Source organism: Bufo gargarizans, chromosome 4 (genome assembly GCF_014858855.1).
Source record: "Bufo gargarizans isolate SCDJY-AF-19 chromosome 4, ASM1485885v1, whole genome shotgun sequence".
Classification (NCBI taxonomy): domain Eukaryota; kingdom Metazoa; phylum Chordata; class Amphibia; order Anura; family Bufonidae; genus Bufo; species Bufo gargarizans.
In genome coordinates this window covers 380,026,894-380,047,274 of record NC_058083.1, presented here as the reverse complement: position 1 = coordinate 380,047,274, position 20,381 = coordinate 380,026,894, and the positions used below count along the sequence as shown (strand labels likewise).

Below are 20,381 nucleotides of genomic sequence, written 5' to 3'. Positions count from 1 at the left end.
GGAGTGCCAAGGTTAGCCATCACTGCTGTATAGTGATGGTATGATACTACAGTATTCATAAAGGAGAATATATTCATTACCTGTGTATATGCTTAAAGGGACACTTGCATTAGAAAGGAGTATATTTTTTAAACTCAATGGGAGTCACTTATTAAACAGAAATAAGCCTAAATTAGGCGTATTTCTAGCACCGATTGTGGCGCAAAGGTCCTTTGCGTCGCAATCTATGACTTCTCCCCGCTCACATCAGGTCTAAAACAGTGGGGGTGGCATAGACGGGGACAGGCCAGCAGTCCCGTCACATTTACCATTTTCTACACCAGTTTTGCTCTAAATGGAAGACAGCCAGGAAGATACCTTACATTTAGAAGAGGCGGAGGATCCGCCAAAGTTATGTCGTTCTGTAGGAGTCAACGCAAATAGATGGGTAATCCATTATCAGTTTACTGCTACTATGGAGGGCATGTTATCAGCAAGGTAATCCTTATTATAATAGTAGAACAGTATGACAGCTCTGTTGTTCTCTTGAGGCGTAGATAAAGAAGCCCACAGAAGAGCACTGCATTGATTAGTGTAATGTGTGATGCTCTAATTGAGTCACTACAGGAGTGTTCTCTCTGGCCGCAGTGAATTAAGTGGGACAGGACAGGCAGCAGAATGCATGGAGTGACCATAAAAGTATATTCAAACTGCCATCCACTCACTTTTTATTAAAAAAATGTAATTGAATATTCACATATAGGTTGTTAAAATGTGAAACCTTTTGATGGAACTGCCCCTTAAAACTAGTTGAACCCGGACATCCCTCCATTTTCTCCCGGGCATCCCCCCTGACTTGAGCATCGGAGCACTTCATGTTCTGATGCTCTCCTTTGCCCTGCGCTAAATCGCGCAGGGCAAGGAAATTTTTGGGAGATCCGATGACGTACTGGGGCTCTCCATGGGGCTGCCAAGAAGCCCGGTCACGTCACCGGCACTGATGGGTGGGATTCAGCGCTGCCCTAGCAAGTAAAACAGCTAGGGCAGCGCTAAAGCTCGCCCATCAGAGCCGGTGACGTCACTGAACACACTGCTGGGCGGAAGTTATGATAAACAAAAGAGCCAGTGCCCTGCACGATTTAGGCTACTTTCACACTTGCATTCGGAGCGGATCTGTCTGGTATTTGTACAGACGGATCCGCTCCTATGATGGTATCCGTTCAGACGGAACCGTTTGCATTACATTTTACTAAAAAAGTCTAAGTACAATTTGTATTCAGACGGATCCGTCCAGACTTTACATTGAAAGTCAATGGGGGGCGGATCCGTTTGAAAAATGCACCATATTGTGTCACCTTCGAACGGATCCGCCCCCATTGACTTCCATTGTAACTCTGGACGGATCCGTTTGCCTCCGCACGGCCAGGCGCCTGGCCCCGCACGGCCAGGCCAGGCGCTGCAAGCAGTGTTCGGGTGTCTGCCTGCTGAGCGGAGGACAGACGGTGCCAGACTGATGCATGAATTAGGGCCCGTTCCCCCTGAGCCTTCAAACGGAACTCACAAGCGGAGCCCCGAATGCTAGTGTGAAAGTAGCCATGAGATGCTCCGATGCTAGCCTCAGGGGGCTGCCTGGGTGAAAATAAGGGTATGTCCGGGTTCAGCTCTGAACCCGGACAACCCCTTTAAGGCAAAATCCCTTACATGGAACTGCACGCTCAGGCAACATAAGAAAATAGAAGCTAAATAGTGTTAGGATCATATGTGTTTCCATTATGTGCGAAGGGACCCCAGAGAGAGGAACAAAGAGGTTTATTGGCGTTCATTCATGGATAGGAGTTAGGATGGCAGGGAAGGAAATGTCAGCACATATGGCCCTATTACAATGCATTAATTTCAGGGACAATTATTGGGAACAAGAATTCATAGGAACGCTCATTCCTTATAACTGGCAGCCGATCAGCCAATAAACAAACAGCCACTTGTTTGTTCGGAATGACAGATGTACGATTACCGTCAGTATATCTCCCTGTGCTGCCTATAATCAATATAACAGAATGAAAGAGGAACGACTGCCATAGTAATCATTCTGCATCAGTCTTGTGTGCAAACAAGCACCAGTCAACACTTTTTTGCCATCCCTTGAAATAGAACAATATGACAATGCGGCCCTCAGACATTGTGCACTCCTGGTCTACTCCAACTGGGAGCCTCAAGGGCCGCATGCAGTCACTGGGGGCTCTCACTATGGCCCCTGACTCCAAACCCCTTTTTTTGGAACTGTCTTATAATATCTTAAATAACTTCATTTCAGTGAAGGGGGAGATAGGGAAACAGCGGAGTGTGGTCACTTCGTACATAAGGTCGAGTTGACCACATATGTGCAGCTACCATACATCTCTGCCATAGGCTGGTGGATGCAGGACAATGAATGTAATGTATGGCCCTGGGATGATAATGTGTTGTATCTTTTACGTTATAAAACAAAAAAGAGTGGTAGGACAGCACCACTTACTTGAATTCATTCAAGAGGCTTTGCGGCGGTGCTCGTGACGTCAGGTCCCGGCCTCATAGACCCCACAAATACCAGAAAAAATGAAGAAGGTCACGGCACTCCAAAGGCTATTCAGTGTTTTAATTACACCACAAAATCAGCAGCAACGTTTCGACAATAGTCTTTTTCAAGCTACCAAGCTTGAAAAAGACTATTGTCGAAACGTTGCTGCTGATTTTGTGGTGTAATTAAAACACTGAATAGCCTTTGGAGTGCCGTGACCTTCTTCATTTTTTCTTTTACGTTATAAAGATATGAATAAGCCACCGGAAGCCCACGACTCTAGAACACGTACCTGCTTGACTTTTGCTATGTCATGCACAAAACTCTCATCGTCTACAAAGTCCAACAATTTCCTCAGCTGGCTCATGTCAGTCACAAAATCTTCACCAATTTTCTGTGAAGGAAAAAAAAATATAAAGATAAAAAAACAATCTTAGCTTTGCCCCTATATAATCACAGATGACTATTAATAAATACAGCGTATGTCCCTTACCCTATAGACTATACAGTGTGGTAAAAATAAAAGGTTTCACATTAACATTATACTGTATGGAAAAAAATAATTAAAGGGGCCTTCAAGGATCCTCAAAAAACATGGTAAATGCCGGGTATGTTTGTTTTAAAATAAAAGGGTGGGGGAGACCTTTTCACTTGCTCAAACCCCCTTCTACCCCACGGCCACCGCTTTGGCATTGACGTGAGGTAGAAGGAAAGGTCCGACTGCGAGACTGGCTTTGCAGCAATGATGTGCTCGACTACCTCACATGACCACTGAGGTCAGTGATTGGCTGCAGAAATCATGTGAAGCAGTTGATGACATCATTGTTGCAGTGCAGGAAACCAAGGTGACTGGGAGAACAAAAGTGGTGGCCCTGGAAGAGATGGGGATTGAGTAAGCCTTTTTTTGGGCATCCTGAAAAACCCCATTTAGGCCTAGTTCACACTTCAGTAACTTGGTCAGTGATTTCCGTCAGTTAGGAGGGATCATGCACACGAACGTAGGGGCTTAGTGCTGATGTGTCTTTTGGGAACATGTCACCGCTGAATCCAATCATTGGCTGCAGAGGAGCAGATGATGATGTCCATGCTGGGGAGGAAGTAAACAAGCTGTGAACCAGAAGACAGACACATGGGAGCCAGTGCGCAGGACCGGAACTGTAGGTAGCAGATAAGTAGGAATCTTCCTATGGCAGTGGAAGACTGTGGGCACCTTTAAGACAAGCACTAAAAAAGCAGCTCCACTCTACATTTTTCTCTTATTCCCATTTACACTTGTACATGATTCTCTGCATTTCCAGGACACACATGTATAGCTTTTCTACCATTTTCTGAGGACAAATTCCTAGATTTCTTTAAATTCCATGTATAACAGTGTTTTCCAGTTATTAAATGCATAGCGCATTAAATATTTACTTCCAGGAATTTAGAAAAGGTCAGGGATTTTCAGAATATTATATATATATTAATAATAATTATGCTTTATGTTCTAGCTAAGTAGCCTGACTACTTACCCATTTTACTCCAGTACATTTTTATTACTAAGGGTACTTTCACACTTCCGGCAATCTGTATGCAAACGGATACCATTTGTAGACGGATCCGGATCACAAATGCATTGCAATACCGAATTCGTTTCTCCGGTTGTAATCTGGAAAAACAGATCCGGTATTTATCCTTCTCACATTTCTAAAGGTCTGTGCAGACCGCAAAACCGGATCAGTTTTTCCGGATCCGGTATTAATGCATTTAAATGTAAAATAATACCGGATCCGGCATTCTGGCAAGTGTTGCGTAAATTTGGACAGAGAAAATACTGCAGCATGCTGCGGTATTTTCCTCGTCCAAAAACCGTACAGTGACTGAACTGAAGACATCCTGATTCATACTGAACAGATTGCTCTCCATTCAGAATGCATTAGGATAAAACTGATCAGTTTTTTACCGGTATTGAGTTCTGTCCTAGGGGCTCAATACCGGAAAAGTTTAACGCAAGTGTGAAAGTACCCTAAATTATTGGCCATTTATGAAGGACTGTGATAAAATGTAGGAGTCGGAGTTAGAACGTTGGCTTACTGACTCCACGGCCCTGTTGGAGGCTGCACAGATATAGGGTATAAGGCTGTGATGGCTAACGTCTGGCACTCCAGCTGTGGTAAAACTAGGACTCCCCAGATGGACACTTGCTTGGCTGTTCTCAGAACTCCAAAGAAATGGATGGAGAATTCTGGGAGTCGTAGTTTATGCACATTTTCTGTGTTTTTGACCCGCAGCCTGTTTTGGCTCACAATCACTGATGGTAATCACTGACCAAATCACTGAAATGTGAACCAGGTCTAAACAGGTTTTCCCAGCTCTAGCACCACACCTTCGTCAATACTAAATAGACCAAACAGAACCAATGAAATACATCTGTTACAAAGTCTGATGTAGAATAAGCCTGTTTTTTTTATTCACGCTCCCACCAAGAGAGGATGGTAGCATGGCAGATTACCTCGGCAATGATGTCTGATAAGCCAGGGTTGCAAAGCATTAGCCACCTCCTTGGAGTGATGCCATTTGTCTTGTTCTGAAATTTAGGTGGTTCAATTTCGTAGAAATCCTTAAAGCTGTAAAATAAAAACAAGTTCAGATGCATCAGCTGCAATACATATTACATGAGCTCTATATGAACAAGACACATGACCCGTGTCTGTCAGAATGACAAGTTTAACCAAAGTTTTTCAAGTTGATTTTTGGGGCACTTGTGGCTTGTAAGAAAACACCAGGCATTTTTATGCTTTTTTTTTTCTGATGTTTTTCAAGTTTTATAGAGAAACCTATGAGAAAGACACCAGAAACAATCAATATCTAGGACACTAAAAACTCCAAAACCGCTCAAACGCAACACAAACTACCCCAAAAATGCTTTGGATGCACTTACATAGGGTTACATAGCATCATAAATCAATATAATGCTATGTGACCCCCGGCAGCGCTGGGAGGTCAGGCCGGTAGCTGCGTTGCTGACTTGCTGCGGGAGGAACGCTCGTCTGCAAGGGGCCTTTGGGGCGCTTTAATAAGAACGGCGTTTTAGACACCAGGCTTAATAAGCCCCTGCGCTGGCGGTGGATCACTGAAGTTATGTAGAGGAGCTCCTTGCTGTCTTACATTTAGACCATTTTTTTTTACGCCTAAACCATGCATAGAAAATGATAAATAAATAAAGGCCTGCCGGCCCGTCCCCTTCCCTGCCCACGCCATGCCCCCCTTTTTTAGGCCTAGCACATAACGTGCAACAGAATCTGTGCCAGATATACGCCACAAAAGTGGCGTATATCTGTTTGTAATTTACCCCTTCATTTTTCCTGAGCTGGTGCATGGAAACTAGATGCTATCTCCTATATACAGCACACAGAAAGAAGAAGAGACCCTTGTCCCTTATCTCTCTGTAGCACATCCTTTAGAAGCAGCAGCATGGAAGTCACTTTACAGCAGTAGCGAGTAGTGTAGTTGTGAATCCAGCACTTGGGTGGGATATAAAACTAGAAGCAGAAGCCGAATCTCGGTGTGTCTGTGCCTCTCTTTGGCAGCTCACTTCTCCTACCTCCCTTCTCCACAGACTTATATGTGCTGCAGCTGCCACCTGATCTCTCTTTGTGGTTTGACAGATCAGCACAGGAGGTTGGTGGAGGGGAAGAAGTGGCTGATGAACCTGAAGAAATGGAGAAAGAGGCATTTTTTCTTTCTCATAAAAGATACATTACAAAGTATATCTGCTCAGATTTACTAATGTGTGAGCTCCAAAAATCTGTCTAAAAGGTGGCACAATATGGCGCATCTAGGGTTTCTACGCTTCTTTCTGACAGGTTCAAGGGGTGGGGCTTAAAAGGAAGTGGTGGAGCTTCACAGAAGAGGGGGTCTAAAGCACCATTTTGTGCCAAAATTGTGGTGTAAAAATCTATCTCAAAGTAAGCTAACTAATAGTTGCTATAGAGGCCGAGAAAAGTATTTATCCCTGCACCAGATTTATCATCCAGCCTGAGCCCCGGTAATAAATCTGCCGGTCTAGACAGCCCATCTATGCTGACACCCTCTATAGGATTAGTAAATCTGGGCCATTATCTTTGTATATACTATATATATTTCTGATATTTATTGATAGGTTCTCTTCAAACATACTCAAAGTCTTTAAACAATGAAGCAGGTGTTTTTCGTCTCCCGTTACTTACACGGAGTGCTTTACAATCTCGGAGTGGATCCTGGCCACACCGTTGACAGCATGCGATCCAATCACACATAAATGAGCCATGTTTATCCTCTTACAGTCGCCTTCTTCAATGATGGACATCCTTCGCAGACGGTCCATATCCCCAGGATACAAGGCTGCCACATCCTACAAATGTGTAGACAAGAACACAATTATATAGACTGCTCTGGTGTCAGAGTCAGGAACTGTGGTCATTGCTAAACACAAGACATTCAAGGCCTTGTATTCCAGTTTTTTTATTCCTCATTTCTGACACTGAAGGGTTCTAGGTGCTTGTGATATGCAACTACACTTACAATCGTGTCTTACTGGATTTGACTCCAAAAACTTCTTTCTGACCTCACTGTGCAGATCACAACCACAATAACTAATTTGGAAAAAAAAAAATATTATATTCCCGGTGGTAGTGTCTATAGTTTCAGCTCTGTTACTGAAGGAATATTCCAACCTATTGAAATGTCACACATGGACCAGATGTGAGCTCTTACATCCAGGTGTTTTTGATTGATTGCATATATAATCTCCAGGTGGCGGGGCAGCAACTTCTCAAACAAGGTGACCGGCCAACGTTCCAGAGCCTCGGGCAGCACGGTGTGGTTGGTATACGCACAAGTCCTCTTGGTTACATCCCAGGCCTGGAGGAAGGAGCACAGATGACAGTAAGTTCACTGGACAGACGGTATAGCAAGTGGGTGACAATCAAGATTCAAGAAGATCATTTATTGATTTTAACTTTCTATAGTTTGAAATGCACAATGAATGATAAGCAAACACTTTGAAATTAAAAATTGTACATTTACAGGGGCTGTGTAACAAAAAATATTCGACATTTTTCAAACCAGCACCTGAATCTGAATACTTTTGTAATTGCATACAATTAAAAATTTAGTATAGCCACAGAGTTATTAAATAAAATGTATCTGTATAGCGCCACCTGCTGTTTTCTCTTTTCCTTAATTTTCTGTCTATCTGGCGGAGGTGGACGAACATGGTAGCTAAATCTTTCCGCTATCACTTTGCTTCCACTATGTATAGGGTCAGAACTATTAAGTATTAACCCCTCCTGACACGTCTGCAAACTCCTAAATCCACCTAATCTGTGAATGGGCAAGAGAGAGGAATAGTTCTGACCCATTCCATAGCCCAGGCCAGGACCCTAGCAAAGAAAGCGACATCAGCGGAAGCAGGATTTTCAGGAATGTCACGTGACTGGGTTTTCAAGCAGTCAATCCACTCAACTTCAGGATGATAAGTATATTACAAACCTTCTTCTACAGGAGAGTTATGTGTAATTAAGATAGTTTTGCAGGACACGCTGACTCACAGAAAACCCCTTTAATGTAAATCTCAATGATGGAGATTTATCAAACCGGTATAAAGGAAAACTGTGAGTTGCCCATAGCAACCAATCAGATTTCACCTTTCATTTAGCAGAGCAGCTCTAAAAAAATGAAAGGTGGAATCTGATTGCATGCTATGGGCCACTAAACCAGTTTTCCTTAAACAGTTTTGATAAACCTACCTGTTATTTTTAGGTTCAAAATGTTGTACTAATAAAATTTATTTTTCTTTATAATAGTCAGAGCTTGATTTTATTCTATATACCGTACAGACCTAAAGTTTGGACACACCTTCTCATTCAAAGAGTTTTCTTTATTTTCATGACTATGAAAATTGTAGATTCACACTGAAGGCATCAAAACTATGAATTAACACATGTGGAATTATATACATAACAAAAAAGTGTGAAACAACTGAAAATATGTCATATTCTAGGTTCTTCAAAGTAGCCACCTTTTTCCGTTGATTACTGCTTTGCACACTCTTGGCATTCTCTTGATGAGCTTCAAGAGGTAGTCACCTTAAATGGTCTTCCAACAGTCTTAAAGGAGTTCCCAGAGATGCTTAGCACTTGTTGGCCCTTTTGCCTTCACTCTGCGGTCCAGCTCACCCCAAACCATCTCGATTGGGTTAAGGTCCGGTGACTGTGGAGGCCAGGTCATCTGGCGCAGCACCGCATCACTCTCCTTCATGGTCAAATAGCCCTTACACAGCCTGGAGGTGTGTTTGGGGGCATTGTCCTGTTGAAAAATAAATGATGGTCCAACTAAACGCAAACCGGATGGAATAGCATGCCGCTGCAAGATGCTGTGGTAGACATGCTGGTTCAGTATGCCTTCAATTTTGAATAAATCCCTAACAGTGTCACCAGCAAAGCACCCCTACACCATCACACCTCCTCCTCCATGCTTCACGGTGGGAACCAGGCATGTAGAGTTCATCCGTTCACCTTTTCTGCGTCGCACAAAGACACGGTGGTTGAAACCAAAGATCTCAAATTTGGACTCATCAGACCAAAGCACAGATTTCCACTGGTCTAATGTCCATTCCTTGTGTTCTTTAGCCCAAACAAGTCTCTTCTGCTTGTTGCCTGTCCTTAGCAGTGGTTTCCTAGCAGATATTCTACCATGAAGACCTGATTCACACAGTCTGCTCTTAACAGTTGTTCTAGAGATGTGTCTGCTGCTAGAACTCTGTGTGGCCTTGACCTGGTCTCTAATCTGAGCTGCTGGTAACCTGCGATTTCTGAGGCTGGTGACTCGGATGAACTTATCCTCCGCAGCAGAGGTGACTCTTAGTCTTCCTTTCCTGGGGCGGTACGCATGTGAGCCAGTTTCTTTGTAACGCTTGATGGTTTTTGTGACTGCACTTGGGGACACTTTCAAAGTTTTCCCAATTTTTCGGACTGACTGACCTTCATTTCTTAAAGTAATTATGGCCACTCGTTTTTCTTTACGTAGCTGCTTTTTTTTTGCCATAATACAAATTCTAACAGTCTATTCAGTAGGACTATCAGCTGTGTATCCACCTGACTTCTCCTCAACGCAACTGATGGTCCCAACCCCATTTATAAGGCAAGAAATCCCACTTATTAAACATGACAGGGCACACCTGTGAAGTGAAAACCATTTCAGGTGACTACCTCTTGAAGCTCATCAAGAGAATGCCAAGAGTGTGCAAAGCAGTAATCAAAGCAAAAGGTGGCTACTTTGAAGAACCTAGAATATGACATATTTTCAGTTGTTTCACACTTTTTGTTATGTATATAATTCCACATGTGTTAATTCATAGTTTTGATGCCTTCAGTGTGAATCTACAATTTTCATAGTCATGAAAATAAAGAAAACTGTTTGAATGAGAAGGTGTGTCCTAACTTTTGGTCTGCACTGTAGTTACAAATCCCCTTCATAGACACAGAGGTATATTATTAATTCTTGCTACCTACAGCTGCCACTAGAGGGCGCTTTGGAGATAACAGCATGTATGCATTAAAGGGAGTCTTTCACCTAATCTGTGCGTTTTAGACCGCTCAGATCAGGTTATAGACTCTTTGACCCTCATTACAATCGTACCTTTCTCTTCTGTGTCCCTCGTCCAGATAATTAAAATAACACTTTTTAAACTTATGCAAAATGATCTTCTGAAGGTGCCCAGGGGCGGCGTTACTGGGCGATGTGCCCAGAAAAACACACCTCCAGCCGGCGGACGTCACGAGCGGCACCAGAGGATGGCGGGCTGGGAACTGGCCCGCACATGCGCACTGCTCTGCCAATTATGGGCAGAGGAACAGCTTTTCATATTGAGCATGCGCCGGCCAACTAAAGACAGTCGGCCAGTGCATGCGCAATATGAAAGGCTGTTCCTCTGCCCATAATGGGCAGAGCAGTGCGCAAGTGCGGGCCAGTTCCCAGCCCGCCATCCTCTGGTGCCGCTTGTGAAGTCCGCCGGCTGGAGGTGTGTTTTTCTGGGCACATCGCCCAGTAACGCCGCCCCTGGGCACCTTCAGAAGATCATTTGCATAAGTTTAAAAAGTGTTATTTTCATTATCTGGACGAGGGACACAGAAGAGAAAGGTACGATTGTAATGAGGGTCAAAGAGTCTATAACCTGATCTGAGCGGTCTAAAACGCTCAGATTAGGTGAAGACTCCCTTTAACCTTCTACATTCGGTCTAGTGGTAGCAGAAGCCAGAATTTAAAGGTATAGAGCTGAGGACATGGGTGTAGCAGCCATTTGTATAAAAGTGACAGGAAGTACAACCATATTGATAGCCGCCTGTGAACTAGTTTTTCTGCAGGCTGTCACTTGAGTGTCGACATCTGGCATCAGTTCCTGAACAGATAAATTTAGCGTACATAGGCCTCATGCACACGACCGTTGTTTTGGTCCGCATCCGAGCCGCAGTATTTGCGGCTTGGATGCGGACTTATTCACTTCAATGGGGCCGCAAAATATGCGGACAGCACTCCATGTGGTTTCCGCATCCGTTGCTCCGTTCCGTGGTCTGCAAAAAAATATAACCTGTCCTATTCTTGTCCATTTTGCGGACAAAAATAGGTAGTTATATTAATGGCTGTCCGCGCAAATTGCGGAACGCACACAGACACCATCCGTGTTTTGCGGATCAGCAATTTGCGGACCACAAGACACACAACGGTTGTGTGCATGAGACCATAAACACAGGATATAAACTGCAATAGAAAAAAGGTTGTGGTTTTGCTGGGAAATTTGTGGCAAGATCCAGATTTCACATTTGGATTTTGTAATGGATTTGAGGATTTCATTGCAAAAGGTCAAATCCATAATGAAAATCCACAACGTAAATTGACATGCTGCAAGTTCATCCGCTATGCTGGTATGGTAATATGCTGCAGAATTTCTGCCTGCAAAATCCTGACAGAAAACCCACAGCATATATGTCCTGTGTGAACAAACCCTTAAACTGATCACCAATATGGTTATACTTCTTGTTGTCTCTGCATGAAAAACAAAATCGCAATATCCCTGTAAGTAAAAGAAACATAATTCATAAACTTTGGGGGCATTTACTACATATTTCAGGCGCAGACTGCGACTTCTCTCCGCTCACGCCAGGTCTAAAATTGTGGGCGGGTAAGGGGACAGGCTCATTCATCATTTTCTACGACTGTCTTAGGCATAGAAAGTGGTCTCACATTTAGAAGTAGCGCTGGATGCGCCGAAGTTACGGAGAGGCCGTTGCTACGGGGCTTTATTAAGACAGGCTTCTAAAATGACTCTTGGAAAACTCCTTTAAGAGATAATGCCATAGTAAGATTGTGCTGTCATGTGTTGTGTGGCTTTACCTTGTCCCACTCCATGCCTTCCACATCTATCAAGATCCTCATGAGCTCAGGAATAGCGAGTGCAGGATGCGTATCATTCAGCTGTATAGCAACCTGTAGGATAAAAGTGATCACATAAGTTAAGCTCTGGAAAGTTTGTAATATAGTACATTTACAAGTTCAGTTACCACATGGTAATACTTCAGGACCCTCAGATTCATATTTTTATGTTCTGCTTAGCTATTTTCTGGTTGTTGCTTATTCTGACTTACGTTGGCAGCCATTTACCTATATTCCTATCCTTTATGTCCCACCAGAAGCACAATAATATGTATTTCTGCCTGTGTACTAGAAGGACAGATGGAATTTAAAATTTTTACTAATTAAGTCTATATAAAAGGACATTTAAGCCCCTTCCACCTTATGCCCAGCGGATCAGAATTGGCGTGTATCTTGGAGCTCACACTATGGGGGAGATTTATCAAAATTGGTGCACAGGAAAATTGGCTTAGTTGCCCCTACCAACCAATCAGATTGATCTTTTCATTTTCCAGAGGGGCTCTGAAAAATTGTAAGGTGGAATCCGATTCGTTGCTAGGAGCAACTAAGTCAGTTTTCCTTTACACCCGTAGCCCGCAAAGATTATTCCCCCAGTGAGAAATCTCCTCAAATATGTTTATCAACCATTATAGGTAGAATTTCCGGTTCTCGGAGTAAGCGGCTCTCGGGCAGTTGATTTTGTATTCCACAGACAAGAGTGCCCCTCCAATGGATATACTTCTTACTAAGGTTACTTTCACACTGGCGTTATGCTGTTCCGGCATGGCAACAGCCTGCCAGATCCGCACTACCGTTTGCACACGTGTGCTGCCGGAAGTCTGCCTGGCCCGATTCACTTTAATGCACATGTCAGCACATGTGTACAAACGATAGTACGGATTCGGCGGGCTGTTCCCCTGCCGGAAAAGTCTAACACCAGTGTGAAAGTAGCCCATGTCCCCATTACTGTGCAGCTGGTAGGATGTAGAAGCATAGAATTGTACAGTTAGGCCTCCTGCACACTAGCCGTGCTTTAATGGGTGTGCGATCCGGCCGTTCCGCAAAAAGATAGGACACATTCTATCTTTTTGCGGAACGGAAGTACGGGACGAAACCCCACAGAAGCACTCTGTAGTGCTTCCGTTCCGCATCTCCAGGTTTGCGAACCCATTGGAGTGAATGTGTGCACATCTGTGATGCGGAATGCACACGGAATGGTGCCCATGTATTGCGGATCCGCAATACGGCAACGGGACACCTACGGTCGTGTGCAGGAGGCCTAAGGCTGAGTTCAAACTTCAGTTATTTGGTCAGTGATTTCCATCAGTTATTGGGAGTTATTGGGAGCCAAAGCCTGTGTGGATCAAAAACACAGAAGAGATGCATATCTTTCCATCGTATCTTATCTGAGTAGGTTTCACTACTGGTTTTGGCTCACAATAACTGATTGAAATAACGGATCAAATAACTTAAGTGGGAACTCAGCCTCAGGCTTCATGCACACGACCGTATTTTGTTTCCGTGTCCGATCCGTTTTTTTTTTTTGCGGATAGGATGCGGACCCATTCATTTCAATGGGTCCGCAAAAAACGCGGACAGCACACCATGTTCTGTCTGCATCAGTATGTCTGGTTTGCTGACAAGGATAGGCATTATTACAATGGATCAAAAAAAATAAACGGATCTGCAAAAAAATAAACGGATGCCATACGGAACGTTTTTTTTGCGGCTCCGCAATTTGCGGACCGCAAAACACAAACGGTCGTGTGCATGTAGCCTAAATCTGTTTTCCCTTAAATTAATTTACAGTTCATGTGAACACTTGTTCAGGAGAAGGGTCCATTCACACATCCGTGTGTGTTTTGAGGATCCACGGATCTGCAAAACACGGACAGCGGCAATGTGCGTTCCGCATTTTGCGGACCGCACATTGCCGGCACTAAGAGAATATGTCTATTCTTGTCCGCTATTGCGGACAAGAATGGGACATGTTCTATTTTTTTCAGGATCGGAATTGCGGACCCGGAAGTGCAGGTCTGCAATTTCAGATCGGGGCCACAAGATGCGGTATGGAATTGCGGATGTGTGAATGGAGTCTAACATCCATGTAAATGTGCCACCAATCACCTGTTGCACGAGCACGATCCTTTAGTCAGCACAAACAAAGTCACTGTTTGTTGCCAACACATTGCCCCGAGATGTTCTGCTACCATACAATGAACCTCTGTGGGGACGAATGATCGTACTAACAAACGGTTATCCTTGTTAATTGCATTTACATGCAGCAGTCATAAGTGGGCAATGACTGGGAATGAACATTCATATGAACGTGCATATCTAATTATTGCTGATTACCAGCAGTCTAAGGGCCTATTCACACATCTGTGTGTGTTTTGCGGATCCGCAAAACACGGAAACCGGCAATGTGCGTTCCGCATTTTGCGGACCGCACATCGCAGGCACTAATAGAATATGCCTATTCTATTGCGGGCAAGAATAGGACATGTTCTATTTTTTTCGGGATCGGAATTGCGGACCACGGACCACGTTGTGCAGCTCCATAAAAATGAATGGGTCCGCAATTCCATTCCGCAAAATGCGGAATGGAATTGTGGATGTGTGAATGGAGCCTAAGGGTACTTTCATACTAGCGTTTTTCTATTCCAGCACGGAGTTCCGTCAAAAGGGCTCAATGCCGGAAAATAACTGATCAGGCATATCCCCATGCATTCTGAATTGAGAGTAATCCGTTCAGGATGCATCAGGTTGTCTTCAGTTCAGTCATTTTGACTGATCAGGCAAAAGATAAAAAAAAACAGCATGCTACGGTTTTATCTCTGGCCCAAAAAAAAATTAAGACTTGCCTGAATGGCGGATCAGCATTTTTTTCCAAAGGAATGTATTAGTGCCGGATCCGAATCCGGCATGTGCAGACCGAAAAAAAGGGGAAAAAAATAAATGCCGGATCCTTTTTGCCAGATGACACCGGAAAGACGGATCTGGCATTTCAATGCATTTTTCTGACTGATCAGGCATTTTTAAGTTGGCATATGTTTTGCCGGATCACTCTGCCGCAAGTGTGAAAGTACCCTAAATGCACCTTTAGACCAAACAGCTAGGATTTGCCCCCAATGTGCGATAGATGCGGGTCCCAGAAGGGTATATTTAGAACGAAGCCCTCAAAGTGAAGGAGGGCGCACTACACCCTCCATTAGAGACCCTCGATGGGAGTGCTGAAAATAGCCGAGCAGTGGGATCGGCTATTTTCAGAAGTCTCATGGAAATTAATTAGAAGCGCACCACGCAAGCGTAGCCACCGCTCCATTCACTTCTATGGGGCTGACGGAAATAGCTGAGCCAGGCGCACCTATGAGACATTGGGGTGAATATCCTAGTGACATGCCCCCAATGTTTGAGATGGCCAACCCCTTTAATTAATACCAAGAAATACCAGACAGAAATACCCATTAGGGTGCATTCACACAACCCTATAAATGGGTCCGCATACATTACGCAATTTATCGGACCCATTCATTTCGTTCCGCGGCCCTTCAAAAAAGATAGAGAAAGTCCTATTCTTGCTCTTGTCTTGTCTGCGGACAAGATTAGACATTTCTATCATAGGGCCGGCCATGTGCGGTCTGCAAATTGCGGAACACACACGACCAGTATCTGTGTTTTGCGGATCCACAATTTGCGGACCGCAAAACACTTAGATGTCTAAATGGACCCTTATTGTGATGCTGTTACGGCTAAGGTAAAACAGATTTAGAAACCTATGCTCCTCTTACTATGTTATTCCCTCTTGTATGTATTTGACCTGCTTATGCTTCTGTTTTGTCCTGTTGTTTCTGGTTTGAAAAATTGAGAAAAAAAATGACACCATTTGGGCGCCTGTACAAAAAGCATCCAGGAAGGAAATAGCAAATACACACAAATTGTCACTGTTTCGTGATGCGGTTTTCAGTAATGTGACAAATACAGGTTAAGCACATGGGGGGAAATTATGGAAAATGAAAGGTGAAATCTGATTGGTTGCTATGGGCAACTAAGCCATTTTTTTTTTTCTTTTTTACACCAATTTGATAAATCTCCCCCCATGGTTTTATGTACTTTACCTGTACTTGCATAAATACACACTGCAAAACTGTGACACCTGAATGTAAAACCCCATGTGGTTCTCGGCTGCGCACCTTTGTGTACTGGCACCGTAAAAAGAACAAATCTTTTCCTCTGTGAAGTTGGTTTTATCAAATACCTATACAGGCTGTGAATATGTAAACTAGGCAGCATTCACAATTCAGTATTTCACAATTCAGTATTTCAGCAAAACCAGATGGGTATTCAAGAAACGGAGTAATTCTTTCCATCACATGTTTTCTGTGTTCATTTTTTACTCCTGGTTTTGACTTAAAAGGGGGGTCTTCCAGAATTAGAAAAAGATGTCTGTAATATCAGATAACCCATGGACAGGTGTAGTGCTGTTCCTGTTAGGCCTCTTTCACACGGGCGTCAGTTTTTTGGCCCGGATAAGAGGCAGGTGCGTTGCGGGAAAATGCGCGATTTTTCTGCGCGAGTGCAAAACATTGTCATGCGTTGCACTCGCGTGAGAAAAATCGTGCATGTTTGGTACCCAAACCCGAACCTCTTCACAGAAGTTCGGGCTTGGGATTGATGTTCTGAAGATTGTATTCTTTTCCCTTATAACGTGGTTATAAGGGAAAATAATAGCATTCTGAATACAGAATGCATAGTAAAACAGCGCTAGAGGGGTAAAAAAAAAAAAAAAAAAAAATTTAACTCACCTTAGTCCACTTGATCGTGAAGCCCGGCATCTCCTTGTGTCTCCTCTGCTGAACAGGACCTGGGGTGAGCATTAAATAGAGGTTAAGGACCTTTGATGACGTCACTCCGGTCATCACATGGTACGTCACATGATCTTTTACCATGGTGATTCACCATGGTAAAAGACCATGTGATGACCGGAGTGACGTCATCAAAGGTCCTTAACCTCTATTTAATGCTCACCCCAGGTCCTGTTCAGCAGAGACACAAGGAGATAACCGTGTTATAGGGGAAAATAATAATGATCGGGTCTCCATCCCGATCATTTCCTAGCAACCGTGCGTGAAAATCGCACCGCATCCGTACTTGCTTGCGGATGCTATGCGATTTTCACGCTTCCCATTCACTTCTATGGGGCCTGCGTCGCGTGAAAATCGGACAATATAGAGCATGCTGCGATTTTCACTCAACGCACAAGTGATGCGTGAAAATCACCGCTCATGTGCACAGCCCCATAGAAATGAATGGGTCAGGATTCAGTGCGGGTGCAATACGTTCACCGCACGCATCGCACCCGTACGGAAAACTCGCCCGTGTGAAAGGGGCCTTAGAAAGCCATATTTTTTCCAATCCTGAATAACCCCTTTAAATTTATCCATGGTAGATTCAGCATATGGGACATTAATCAAATAAAAAACATCCTATGAAAAGGACAAGCAGATTGGCCATTAAGGATTATCTGCAGACACAGATCTGCTGTTGATTACCTGCTTCTTATTGTCTAAACATGCTTTTTAATGTAGTTATGAGGAATGTATTTATGGGAAATACCCAAAAAAACTTTAGGCAACAATGAGAAAACATTGTTTGGTTATACTTTGCAAGGTTGCGCCACTAAATTACCAGAATGAACGAGGGAGATTTATCAGAACTGGATCACATTGATCCTTTCATTTTTCAGAGCCTATTTGGAAAATGAAAGGTGAAATCTCATTGGCTGCTACAGGCAACTAAACCAGTCTTCCTTTACACCAGTTTTGATAAATTTCTCGCACTGTGTGTATATAAAAGTAGCCTTTTACCTTATCAGGGAGGGTATCAAAGCAGGTTCTCACTGGGTCCCGACAGCCAAACTTGGAAGACTTGAAACGCCTGATAATATCTTGCAGAGTGGCGGCTACCACAAAGTACTCCTGCTTCAGACGCAGCTCCTTTCCTTCAAAGAACTGCAGAGAAGGCAGCACAGATTATTCTCTTTATCCATATCAGAGCCAGATACATTAAACTGTGGACTTGCTCAAAATGGTCAACACACACGGCATTGCCAAGTGGCCAAATCCCAAGTTTCCCTGTAGGTCTGTACTACAGCAATGGAGGTACTGCATGTGCTGATGTATAGCTTCCCTGTGGCTTAGTTGCCCATAGCAACCAATCAGATTCCACTTCTCATTTTGGACAGCTCCTTTGAAAAATGAGAGTTGGAATCTGATTGGTTGCTATGGGCAACTAAGCCAGTTTTCCTTGACACCAGTTTAATACATCTCCCCCCCCCCCCCCCCCATATATTTCCCCAAAGAAATTCTTCTAGTGTAGAGTATCTCCATAAACAAGCAATGGAGAGAAAAACCTCTTTGTGCCTCGCCCATAAGTAAGTCCATACACCTGGGAGAGAGGAGAAAGCAGATACCAGACACGTGGCTCATCTTCGGTAGAACAAAAGGATCAAGTGTTACAATTCAATGCACGTCAACAACAAAAGACACAGGCAACTTTCAGTTTCATATGTATTTCAATTCATAGCTTAGAACATACATCTTAAAACCAATATTCCATAGAAGTCCATAGAAAGTGCATAGATGAAAATTGCAGTGCTATTGCACACGTCCCCTTTGTTTTTCATCCCCTGAAACATAGCTGTTGAGTGTTTTGGCCTCCTCGTCGACGAGCCCTGGCGTCTTCCTCTTTGGGAGGACCTCCTGTCTCAGTGGCCACCCAAATTTAGGGTTGTTACATTTAACGACATGGCTGTTGAAGCCGCCGTACTAAAGTCTCCGGGAGTCTCGGAGGCTGTGGTCCAGACCACGATTCGGGCCAGGAAGCAGTCTTCTTCCTGGATCTATTACCGGATCTGGAAGTCTTACTTTAGTTGGTGCGAGTTACGGTCTCCCGTTCGCTTCTCTTTGCCGCGGCTTTTGGCTTTCCTGCAGTTGGGCATGGACTTGGGGCTGGCTCTCAGCTCCCTCAAAGGGCAAGTGTCGGCTCTCTCCATTCTTTTTCAGCAGAATTTAGCTTCTCTTTCAGCAGTTCGGACTTTTCTGCAGGGGGTGGCTGCGCCCCCTTTCCGACCTCCGTTGGATCCTTGGGATCTTGATCTAGTGCTCAACGCTCTCCAGTCTTCACCGTTTGAGCCTTTGCAGTGTCACTGCGCTTCCTGTCTTATAAGGTGGCTTTTTACAATCACTTCTATCCGTAGGGTGTCTGAACTCGCGGCTCTGTCATGTCGGTCAGATTTCCTGGTCCTCCATCAGGATAAGGTAGTCCTTCATCCTGTTCAGTCTGTCACGGTGCGGTTCACCATGACGTCTGTTCCCGTGCAGGCTGGCTGCAATCTCCCTAGCATACTGGCTGCAGGTTGCCTCCTGTGCTGGCTGAGGGATCTAGTGTGAACCTGCCTGTGTACGTGTGTACTCCTTTGACTGTATCTGTATTCTGTTCAGTGTATCCTGGTTGCCATGGGCAACACCCAGCTCTGTATCAGTGTATGCTGTTTGCCAGGGGCAACGTCCAGTTCTGTTCCTGTGTGTCTGTCTGAGCTCCGCTTCTGATGGGGTTACTTCCCGTCTGCTGTGCCTGGGTGTGTCTTCCCAGGTGCCTCGTTACCCAGCTATATAGTTCTGTGAGCTGTGGTTCTGGGGGTCAGTCTGTCCTGAGTCCTGTCTGCTGCTAGGTTGCACCTCACTTCTGTTTCTCTACGGGGCTCACTGGCTCTGCCCTCCAGGTTTTGTTGCGGTCGGCGGCCGATGCACTTGGTTCTGTGGTATCGTTACCTGCTTTTCTGTCATCTGTCATCTCTGTTCTGTTTGCCTGTGACCTGCTCGTATGACGTCCTGGAGGTCTGCCTTGGACCCCCAGCTCGTGGCTCTAGGCCCAATAATATACTACTGACTAGGGCTGCAACGATTAATCGATGTAATCGATAATAATCGATAACTGGATTCGTTGTCGACGAATCCAGTTATCGAATAATCGCCGATTCGTTGCTATGCGGGCGGGCGGTTTACTTTAAGTCGCTGCATCTTTATTTTACCTTACAATCGTGACGCTCCAGTAACAACTACAGGCAGAGAGGAGGGCAGCGTAACGTCACTTACTCACGTGACGCACCTGCTCCGCCTCCTTCATTCATAAAGTGGGCGGAGCAGGTGCGTCACGTGAGTAAGTGACTTTACGCCGCCCTCCTCTCTGCCTGTTAGTTGTTACTGGAGCATCACGATTGTAAGGTAAAATAAAGATGCAGTAAGTGATTAGTCTGCTGTGAGCAGCAGGGCCGGCGCTGCTATGGAGAGGGGGCTCGGTCTATGGCACCGCTATGGGGAGGGGGGAGGATCTGTCTATGGCACCGCTATGGGGAGGG

At 44.4% G+C, this 20,381-nt stretch overlaps 1 protein-coding gene across 2 annotated transcripts in view; it reads right to left on the bottom strand.

The window, feature by feature from the left end:
* The window catches only part of PYGB (glycogen phosphorylase B), a 93,902-nt gene that overhangs the window by 13,665 nt on the left and 59,856 nt on the right, over window positions 1-20,381 (bottom strand). For both annotated transcript variants that reach the window (XM_044289680.1, XM_044289681.1), the window contains exons 8-13: window positions 17,830-17,973; window positions 11,945-12,037; window positions 7,268-7,414; window positions 6,742-6,905; window positions 5,025-5,139; window positions 2,826-2,927 (exon numbers count right to left, since the gene is read on the bottom strand). In XM_044289680.1, the coding sequence (XP_044145615.1) occupies window positions 2,826-2,927; window positions 5,025-5,139; window positions 6,742-6,905; window positions 7,268-7,414; window positions 11,945-12,037; window positions 17,830-17,973 (765 nt within the window). The remainder of the gene's footprint in view (window positions 1-2,825; window positions 2,928-5,024; window positions 5,140-6,741; window positions 6,906-7,267; window positions 7,415-11,944; window positions 12,038-17,829; window positions 17,974-20,381) is intronic.